This window comes from Talpa occidentalis, unplaced genomic scaffold (assembly GCF_014898055.3).
Source record: "Talpa occidentalis isolate TD23 unplaced genomic scaffold, MPIMG_talOcc4v2.1 talOcc4.8, whole genome shotgun sequence".
Lineage (NCBI taxonomy): Eukaryota > Metazoa > Chordata > Mammalia > Eulipotyphla > Talpidae > Talpa > Talpa occidentalis.
The window spans coordinates 94754147-94764609 of record NW_023605194.1 but is presented as its reverse complement, the minus strand read 5'-3'; the positions used below and the strand labels follow the sequence as shown (position 1 = coordinate 94764609).

Genomic DNA, 10463 nt, shown 5'->3' with positions numbered 1-10463 from the left:
ACACACACGCTCTCTGGGTGGATTTAGAGCACAGCCTCTTGCAACGTGAGGGAAAATCTTGGCCTGTAGTTGCCACGTCCAGACGAGGGACCCTGAGTCAGCCTGCTCCAGTGCAAGCAGGGAGGGAAAATGAGGTAGTGACCACCAAAGGGCGTTACAGGTGGGGTGTTCTGCTGTGCAGGCACAAACACAGACACACCCAACATATACACATGGTCACACATTCTCACTAATACACACTCCCTCACTCCCTCTACCCTCTCGCCCTTCCCCACAGAGGAACACCCACACTTCCCTGCCCACTCCTTCTGGGTCAGCATTTAAAAAAAAAATTCTGACTGGATGGCGGGTCTCCCAAAATAGTAGGACAGGAGGTGCCAGCTCTGAGGACCCTCACAGTTTTCTCTGTGTGTCTTATGTTAGTGTCTCTTCCCTATGTTCAAAAAAGAGTGACTGGGGTCCTAAGGTAAGGGGTGAGGAGGGACCATCTCCTGAAATGGAGGGAGGCCTTCAGGAAGCTGAGCTGAGGAGACTGGCCATAAAACAGCTTGGCCACAGCATCTGGAGGAGATTGGAACCAGATGTTCTTGGGATGGGGGAAGGGAGAGTGGGGGGCTGGGTGGGGGCTGAAGCAGAAGCAGAATGGTCAGCAGGAGGCAGGATTGGGGCCTCATGGCTCTCTGGGGAAAACATCTGGGTTGCCCTCTCCCCAACTCTCCTGAGTCAGGCATCACTATTTTTGCAAACTGGAGCAGCAAGCTTTTCACAGATCCTAGAATCGGCCTTGTCTATAGTGACAGTCAAACACAGGGTGTGACTTGGGAGGTGCCCAGAAAAGCTACCAGCTAGCCAGAGACATGTCTCCTGCTGCCCGCAAGCCCTGCCCTGCTGTGGGTTAAGCATTAAGCTCCTAATGCGCAACTGGAAATGAGTGTACCAGAAGTCCCCACTTAGCAGAGAGGAGTGCAGCGGACCTGAGACAGAGGAGAGGAAAAAAAAAGGCCGTTTATTTGCCAGAGCCTCTTATTTGCCAGGCTCTGTGATGGGCGTTCTTCAAAAGTTATCCCATTCCTTCCTTGGAACCGATGTCACCATCTCCATGTCTAGATGAAGAAACTGAGGTTCAGGAGGTCAAATGACTCACTGAGGGGCACACAGCCACTAAGGGGTAGAGTTTGTGTTGAGTACTGAGTATTTGTTTTCGAGCCTGTGGCCTTCTTATGACTGAGGATTGGGAGTAAGAGGGGGAGAAGGAAAGGGAATAAAAACAGAGTAAGGGGAAGTGCAGGGGCCCCAACTTTGGGGAACAGAGGCTGGAGGAGGGCGTAGCTGGCCAACAGTTTGATGGGTCCTGATAAGGTGTCCTGATAAGGGAGGAGTCCAGGGCTCCAGGCCTGGTGTTATCTCAACTTGCTTCTGGAGGTAGAAGTGGAGGGCAGAGTTTGGGACAGGTGCACCCCAGCAACCCCAGTGTGGGCCGCACACTTCGGGCCAGGTGCACTCAGGTACTTGGAGACAATGGAGAAGAAGGGGTGCCTTCCTGACGGGAATCACCTGAGCTGAGGGGCAGATGTACTGGAGTAGGTCAGTCTAGCACCCTGAAGAAGCCAGAAGGTAAGGATGGGCTGCGCCTGCAGAATTCTGGATTATGTATCACGGCCTGCAGCCAGCTTCTGGGCAGCCTCCACCACCCTGAGGAGGCAGAACCCCTCCACAGCCACTTTACTCTCCACCCTCCTCCCCCCAGCGGCCACCACCAGGGCTCTGGCCTACCTGCTGCCCAACAGCAAGCACTTGGGGTAGAGATCTGGACATCTAGGCAGGCCAGCAGCCCCGCTTCCTGGGGCCAGGGCCTTGAGATGCCGTGTGAACCTGCTTGGTGATTTTCAGGATCTACACCCGCCCCACCTGTTTGGGAGCTCACACCTGGATCTGGATTTGGCCTGATAGCCTCCTGTGCTGCTTCAGGCTGGGTGCTCGTTTCCAAGATACTCAGTGCCTTTCATTACTGTGCTCCCCCCGCCCCCTCAGGCCTGAGATGCTATGGTTCCCCAGTTGCCACTGGAGATATGCCCAGGGAGGGGGGCTGGCAGCATGGGGTCCTGCATCGTTAGAGGGGGATCAGTCTGTGGAGGTGACAGCCTGGCTCTCTTCGATGCTGATTTGCCTCTGGCTGTGGTCTTGCTGGGCGTAGAGACCCTGTTGGCAGTGGAGAACTGGAGTCTGCAGTGGACAAGGTTATGTTTCTGACTCCTTTTGAGCGCATGACTGTGAGCTAGTAGTGTGGGCCTCAGAGCTTCAGAGGAAACTGGAGGGCTGGTGAGGAGAACAGTGGCCACTGACTACAACTTCTCTCCCAGAGTTGCTGACCCAAGTTGGTTGGCAAAGTGGGTGGGGGGTCGTGGTGGCTCCAATGCTTTGGGGGCCTTTCTATTCTGCTCTGTCTGAGCACCCCAGTAAGAGGAGGTGGAGGCAGCGCGAGGCCATGACTTCACTGGAGCCAAAAGCAATGAACCTGGACCCATTACCATTTTCTCCTTAAGGGCCAATATGGGGCCCAGCAAGTCACCCTGCTCCCTGGAGGTGGATCCCTGCACAAAGTCCAGCCACCTCTGACACATCTGCCCGGTAACAGGCTGGTAAAAGACTTCTAGTCTTACTCAAGTCTCTCCAAGAGCCCCAGGCTTGGAGTGGACTGCCCCGCTCTCTGGAATCTGGGAACAGCCAGCCAGGCATAAAAACTGGGGTCCTCTCTCAGCTTTCTTTCCATAAGACCCCTCTTCCAGGGACAGTGATAAGCAAGGTGCAGCGTCTGCCACACCGCTCACCTACAGTACGGTCTCTGACAGCACTGGGGTGCTCCGAACCTCTGGTAACAGAATTACCTTTACACCAAGAAGGTAAGAAAAACACCAAAATCCACATGTGGGATGTGCTCTGGCCAATTTTGAATTGGTGTTGTGAGACCTGAGGTTCTTAGGAGGCGTCTAAAACAAGAACACACGTCAGCCGGGTCTAGGGTGGCTCTGTGCATGCCGACTGTCCATGACAGGGTAAAGCGGGCTTTTCTTATTGAAGAGCAGAAAACTGTAGCTGTTGAAGGCACAAGCACAGAGTTAGAAAGCTGAATTTAAAAAAAAAAATGAAGATTTTTTTGAGTAATAAAAAAATCAAATGGCAAAAATAGGTAAATAAGTATAGAAATAAAGAGAAGGAAGAGAGCTCCTCTTTGCAGGGAGAGCAGGGATGTGGTCTCTCTCTTCCTGGCCTTCCCGCCATCTGGGGAGGAAGGTGGGAATGGTGGGAAGGAGGGGACTAGACAAGACACACTCTGGGCCACGTTGGGAGAGGGACCAGAGCTGGAATGTTTGCTCAGTGGCTACTGAGCTTCTGGCCCTGGTCTCCAAAGGAGAAAGACAGGTCTATCTGTTCTAGTCAGTGCTGGTTTTCTGGTTCCTGGTGGGCTGCCCTAGCTGGACATCCTTGTAGCCCACCTGCCCCTTGCCCAGACACGCAGACAGAAAACCCCAGTGGGCACCAGATGGACACACACTATCCCTTTTAACATACCTCCTCCCTTCTCACCAAACAGCCTCTTCACAGAATGTTCCACCCCCCCTGTTGTGTGGGAGGGCTGATGCATCTGTGTTTGTGTGTGCCTGAGTGTGAATTCACACCCTCAGGGGCCCTGGAATCGGGGAAGGAAGGGCAGCCAGCGAGGCCAGGTGTCTTGGCTGCAGGCCAGCCCTGGACACGGTGAGCCCGCACATCTGGAAGGAGCCTTCCCTTCTCCCCCCACGTCCCAGACAGCATCTGGCACAGGATATTGGCTGTAACACTTTCGGTTTATTGGCTGGGGTGACCTGGTGTGGCTGACCAGCCACTGGGCCTGAGAGAAGCCCTGTCTTGTTTCCCCACCCACCCCCCATTTCCCCATGTGGCTCCTATGGGACATGTATGAAAGTTCACGGCCCTGGAAACTGGGGGAAGTGAAGGCTTAACATAAAACCAAATCGAAGGTGGAGAAGGGGTGGGAAACGTCCATTACAATGTAGATACGCCACGGGCTATACACAATACAGCGTGTAGAGACGGGCAGGGAAGGTGGGTGGGTCCTGCTGACAGACCCTCTTCCCCATTGGGCCAGGCCCCCACAGAGGAATGGCCACTTCAAGTGTCTCAGTGAAAGCTTGGATTCCCTGGCCCTGGTGCCCCCACTCTGGTGGGGGCCGGGAGGAGGGATGGAGGGGAGGTGGCTCGTGAAGGAGTCCAGATCCTCTGCCTCTTGGGGACAGCCTCGCCTGGACCACGGGCCCCACTGGTCCTGCTGCATGGAGGACAGGAACGGGGTGCCCGCCTTCTGCCTGCCCCCCACTGTCCGGCCCAGTGACCAAGGGCACAGGCCTTCATCCCCACCCCTGGCGAGGGCAGTGGTCACTTCCTGCTATGCAGCGTGTCCTGGAACTTGGTGCTGGTATACCGCAGGTGGAAGCCTTTTTTGGTGATTGTGTCATCCGAGTGGAATTTCACCAGGACAGAATCTCCTGCTGAGTACACCTCCTCGGGAGGCTGATGGAGGAAAGAAATGGGTGTGAGGCTGAGGCTGAGGGGCCAGGCCACTCCTCTCCCCAAGGCCCCCAGTCTTTACCACATCCCTCCAGCCCCTTGAAGCAGGGGGAAGCCTCACTAGTGAGAGTCTCGAGGGGCACTTGGAGGAGGCAGAACACAGCAGGTGGAAAAGCCTGTGTCAAGTTCATAGTCAGACCTCCATTCTAAAGCTGGCTCTGCTACTAACCAGTGGGTATGTCCGCTTAGGTGAGGCCCTGTCCCCTCTGGGCCTCATTCCCTCATGCAAACACAGGAACAAAGACTCTCTGCTCTTTAAGCCTGAAAATGCTGGTGGGAGAGCATGGCTGGGGAAGGGGTTGCCAGGGGCCAGGCTCTCTCTCTGAGTGGTTGACCTTTCTCTGTCCCAGTCAGTTTTTGGAGAGGACTGGACAGCCCAGTCCCCCAGACCTGGACCTGGCCATTCCCCTCCTGCCCGCCCTAGTTTTGACCATGGCCAGCTTCAGAGGAGGCCCCTTCCTAGACTCTTGCAAGTCCCTCCTCACCTCTGTGCAGGAGCTCAGAGTTGGAGCTGCCCATGGGGCCCTCAAGGCACGAGGCACAGTTCTGAGACCCGGGACATGTCCAGCAACTGTGCCAGGAAGCCCTGACAGGACCAGGTTCCCTCCCGTTGGCGGCTGGTGGAAGTCACCTGGGGATACTCGATTTGGTGTGACTCACCAGATGTCCTACATCAAGGGAATTACAAAGGGCAAAGTGGGCAGGGGCTGCTGGCTTGGTAGCCAGGGATCCCAGAGCGGCTGAGATGGGCAGGCAAGTGAGTTCTCCCCTTGGTTCCTTCTACCCCCTGCCACCTCCCCACCCTGCCCAGCCCTCGCCACTCAACAAAGGCCGAAGCTCTGTTCCTAAGAGGAGACTGGGCCAATGCTGGTTCCAACAGCTGCTGCAGCTTCTGGGAAGTGGAGCCCAGGTTGCCCTGGAGCGTAGCTATGAGAGGGGAGGCACCAAGGAGGTCGTGGGGGGAGGGTGGTCTGAGTATGAGTGCATGTGCAAAGTGTATGTGCGAGTGTAATGGAGAAGGGAAGATGGCATTCTCTGAAGGAAAAAAGGAAGAATGGAAGCCACACGTTCTGACTGGGAGGAAAATAATTCCACCTTTGTGGAATTATTTGTGTCCTTGGTTAAAATCACATCCAGCAAACTTTTGCTTGCTGCTTTTAAAAGCGCCTTTAAAAGACAAAGAAGTGCTGCCCAGTGTCTGCTTAGACAGCAGTAGCAGCAGCTTTGGGGCAAGCTGGCCTTTCACCAAGAGGGGAAACTGCAGTGGAAGAGGGGCGTTTTCATGGCTCAGCCAGAATGGCTGGTTATCGGGGTTGACTGTGGCCTCTCTCTGGCTCTTGTCCTAAACTCGTCTCCCCACTCCAGGCCTGGTGAGCTGCCTTGGGACAGGGGAGGGAAAGAGGGGGGCATCCGTTCTCCTCCCCAGAGGCCAGCTATCCTGTAGGCCCAGACAAGCTAGGGCTAAGCAGGCTGGGGTCAGGGCAGGGTGTGTCCCAGAGGCCGTAGGAACCTCAGTGTAGGCATATAAGGACCTGGTTTTCTGGCTGGGGACAGCCCAGGGCAGGAGGAGGCTCTATGACCAGCCACACACAAGGCTGGGTCCTGGGCTCCTTCAAAGGATCAGGCACCTGCTGCCCCCCACGCTAGCACCCCACACCTGTAGAGGCACTGGGCTGGTGCTGGGTCTTTGCATTGGGGCCAGAGGGGCACACGCGGGGGGGCCTTACCCCAGAGCCGCAGTAGCGCCCCAGCCTGGGGGCCGTGCTGTCATAGCCGTCGAAGAGTTCCATGTAGTCATAGCCGCAGTCCGTCTCCTCCTCCACCTCGAAGGTCTGGAACACGAGCTCCACGCCATAGCCCTCCTCTGCCACAATGACCCACTCGCAGTCCACCCCCCCGGGGTAGTTGTTGTCACCAAACTGCGCGTGGGAGTAAAGGTCCTTGGTCTTCACCTCGGCCCGCACCTGGCCTCCACACTCTGGGGGATGACAAGATCGGCCACCGCTCCCTGAGCTCGGCTGCCAGCCAGGCACTGCGCCTCACCATGACAACGAGCCCTCCCGGCTAGAGGGGGCAATGGGGAAGGGCCACAGGGCTGGTGACGGGTGGGTTTGGACCTAGCCCAGGACTTGGCTCAGAACAAGTGCGCTGCTGCTCTACCACTGGATAGATGCCACGGAGGCCCACCGACACACCAGGGTGGAAGGCAGCCGGCATGGAGGCCCTGGGGAGGGCATGCTTGTCAAAAGAGGACATTGCTAATTTGCTGCAGCTGATGGCTGTCATGGAAGAATGTGAGCCTCGCATGGCCAGACCTTCCATTCTTCAGAGGGAAGATGTACATCTGGATTTTATGCAAATACTCCTGATTTTTTAAATGTTGGCTTAATTTTTTTTTTTAAAAAACACAGCATGGGCCAAATATAGCAGGAGATGGAGTGAGCCAGATGGAGTGCTGGGCCTCCAGTTTGTGACCCTGTGCTGGGAGGGGCAAAGGAGAGCACCGGGGCAGAGTCACCGGCGGCCACTCTCCTCCCCAGGCCCCGGCCTCTTTTGGACACCTGGTGCTCACTCTCCTGGAGGGGTGGGGGTGGGGGTGGGAGAAGGCGGGTCAGGGCTTGGGTCAGGGACAGAGGCTGTGGACCCCCCACTTCTAGGGACTCCCCAACAGATGGTTAAACACCCATAAGGAACCTGTGAAGTCTCCATTTGACATCTGTGGTCTGGCACAGACTGGGCCTTTCTCACAGCCACGTTGTTTCCATGTCACTGTCGACCTCACACCCATTGCTCTGCTAAGTAACTCGAGGTGGCCCGTATATACCCAGAGCTGTCCTGGGGTCATGGCTAGGCCTGGGGTCCTCCCCTCATAGCATGACCCCCTTATCATGTTTTGCTCCTATGTGATTATCTGTGCTGGTCTTATCTCTCTCCCTGGGGTGGGTGGGGCAGGCGGGCTCCACAGATTCAGTGCTGTGTGGCCTCCAAGTCTTCTTCCACAGGCCAGGACTCAGAAACAAGGTTGAACAAAGTAACACAGTAAGCTCCTCAAGGGTTGAGGTGTCTACTTCATTCATTTTTTTTGTGACCAGCACTTAGATTGTTGCCTCAGATTTGGAAACATTAATAACTATGTGATGGGTGAACAAGCAAATGTTGTTGGGGTTGGATATGTGGGGTTGGATGGGGTTGGATGTGGGTGGATGGGGTTGGATGTGGGTGGGGTTGGATGTGGGTGGATGCTGCACAGTGAAGCTTCCTACTACTGGGGATTCCTACTACTGGGGATTCCGGTGGGTTCCCTTCCTACCCGGGGTTCCCTCCACTGCCCTGTGCTTTCTAACTTTGTTTCCTCCTTCACCCTTCAGCTCTTGCGTTCTCACTGGGCCTGGCCCTCAGCACCCACTGTGTCTCCACCCAGGCCCCAGGCGGTCCGACTGTGCCTGCACCTCTTTGTCAACCCCCCACCTGGAGCCCAGCAGTTTCCCTCAGAACGAGTGACAGCTGCCCAGCGCCCTGACCCGAGGCGCCCTTACCTGTGGAGTGGGCCGCCTGAAAACCCTTCCTCTGGACAGAATTGTCAGAGTAGAAGCGCAGGAACATTCGGCTGCCTGTGGCTAGGACGGGCTCAGGCTTCTTGCTCCCACAGAAGCGACCCAGGACGGGAGCCTTGACATCATGTCCATCATACACCTCCAGGTGGTCATAGGTACACTCAGGCTGGGACTCAATGTCCATCTCCATGAAGGTCTGAAGGGCCAAGGGAGGACAGAGTTAGGAATATGCAGGGGACAGGTGGGGTGGGCAACAGGTGGCCCAAAACCCAGACCTCCAGATCCCAGCTCAGGTATGTTGGGGGGCTGCTCTGTCAGGCATAGCAGTGACAGAGGACCCAGGAGTGGGGCAATGGCAATATACCCCAATGTATACTGGGGAAGGGTCTCTGTCACAGATGGAAGCCCTGTGGGCTGAGCCTGCCCACCCAGCCTACAGCCTGCACAGCTTTGGGCAATGAGTCTGAGTGATGCAGGGATTTGGAGATAACAGGAAACCATTGACAGCCAGATGGCATGGATGAGGAGCCGGGGTGCCCGTCCAGGCTGGGAAGTGGGCACCTTACCAGCTTGACCCGGTGCCCGGGAGTGCTAGAGATAGCCCAGGTGCACTCCTTCTTGCTGGGATATTTGTCAGGCCAGTTGGGGCTGGTGATGGTGCCGCTGGTGGATGTCACTTTGTGGTCACAGCCGGCTGTGCAGAAGTGAGTGAGGGGCAGGAGGTCAGCAGGGGTCCCCACGCCTCCTGTGCAGAAATCACTTCCCTCTTGCCCTCTTCTCCATTCTCTTGTCCCCCACTTAGAAGCTGGATGAAAGTTCACATTACTTTTTTTCCATTCAGCTCCCCACACCTGGGGAAATCTAGCTGCCACCAGGCAGCATCTGTGGACATGGCCACCACAGGCTTCCTGTGCAGACCCCTGGCCTTTGTGGCCATGTGGCCACGCCACCTCCGCCCTCTGCGGGGCTGTGCCTCTCGATCTCCTGCTATACCCCCACTTTCACAGAAGATTTTGGCACCTGACTCAGTTCTCTCTACCCTTTTCCTGCTGCATCCGAAGTGATGTCAAAAACACACGATGGGGCCTCCCCGGTGGCGCAGTGGTTGAGCGCTAGGCTGTGAAGCTGCCTGCAGCCTCTGCAGCACCGGTTCGATCCCCGGCCACCGGGCAAGGGTCCCACATGGCGTGGCAGACCTCTCCTGCCGCCCACTGCTCCACTCAGCAGAGTATTCCATCAGTCTGCCTGTTCTGTTCCCTGCTCTGGCTCTGGTGAATTCTCTCACCCTCCCGTGCTTCTGACTGTACCCAGTGCTTGTATAAATAAATAAATAAATAAATATTTTAAAAAAAAACACACACACACGATGGTCCTTCCAAAACACAGACCTCTCCGGCCCCTGACCTCCATGGCTTTGTTGATTCTCATCTCCCTTCTTCTCCAGGCACACCTGCTAGTGCCTCCCCCTCGGGCTTTGCCATCACCCACCATTTTTTGACACTACAAATGTACTACCTTTTCCAGGGCTCCCTCCCTTTCTTCCAGGGTACTCAGGCCTTCACTTTCCCTTCACGGGTTATAGAGAATCTTCATGGTCTCCATCCTTCTGATCTTGCCCAATGTTTCCTCCTTGATGGACTTCACCTGCTCCCCTCTTCAGCTGGAGGACATGGTGGACCACCCTGATACCCCAACTGCTCATCAACAAGCTATGCATCTGCGACGCCATCTTGGAAACCCCATCCATGGTCTCCAGCTGTACAGGCCCCAAACCATTTGACATTCTTTGGTGTCCTTCACCAGCTCCATCTCTCACCTCCTTAGCAGCTGCCCTCTCCTCAAATCCCAGCCCCTCTTCCCCACCTTACTTCCTGCCCCCTCGAGAAAACCAGATCCCTCAAATATCAACAACTTCCTTACCCCAGCTCCAAACTGACCTCTCTGCCACCACGTTCCCCCTCTCCTCTCTTGGAGAAAGTATTCTTCCTCTCTGGTAGGAATGAATTTTGTTTTTGTGAGCTGGAGCTCTTTGCCGCTCATAACCCAGGCACCCCAGTACCACACCCACCTACCTCACTCCCTCTGCCAGCTCTGTCAGTCTACAGACATTCCTAAGCTCCACCCACCCTAAGGCAGCTCTCCCATGGCCCCACCTTCCTCTCGAGCTACCATCCTCCTCCCAGCTAACCTTCAAGAGAGCTTGCCAGCCTGGGTGTTCAGTACTTATGGCTCCTTGATTCACTGCAATCTGGCTTTTGCCTCACAAACTCAAATTTAAAAGCC

At 55.8% G+C, this 10463-nt stretch overlaps 1 protein-coding gene across 1 annotated transcript in view; it reads right to left on the bottom strand.

Moving 5' to 3' along the window:
* Positions 1–3800: 3800 nt before the first annotated feature.
* BMP1 (bone morphogenetic protein 1) overlaps positions 3801–10463 on the bottom strand; it is a 39750-nt gene continuing 33087 nt past the window's right edge. Inside the window, exons 17-20 of the mRNA XM_037497887.2 lie at positions 8747–8874; positions 8163–8376; positions 6354–6604; positions 3801–4569 (exon numbers count right to left, since the gene is read on the bottom strand). Of these exons, the coding sequence (XP_037353784.1) occupies positions 4435–4569; positions 6354–6604; positions 8163–8376; positions 8747–8874 (728 nt within the window). The 3' untranslated portion in view covers positions 3801–4434. The remainder of the gene's footprint in view (positions 4570–6353; positions 6605–8162; positions 8377–8746; positions 8875–10463) is intronic.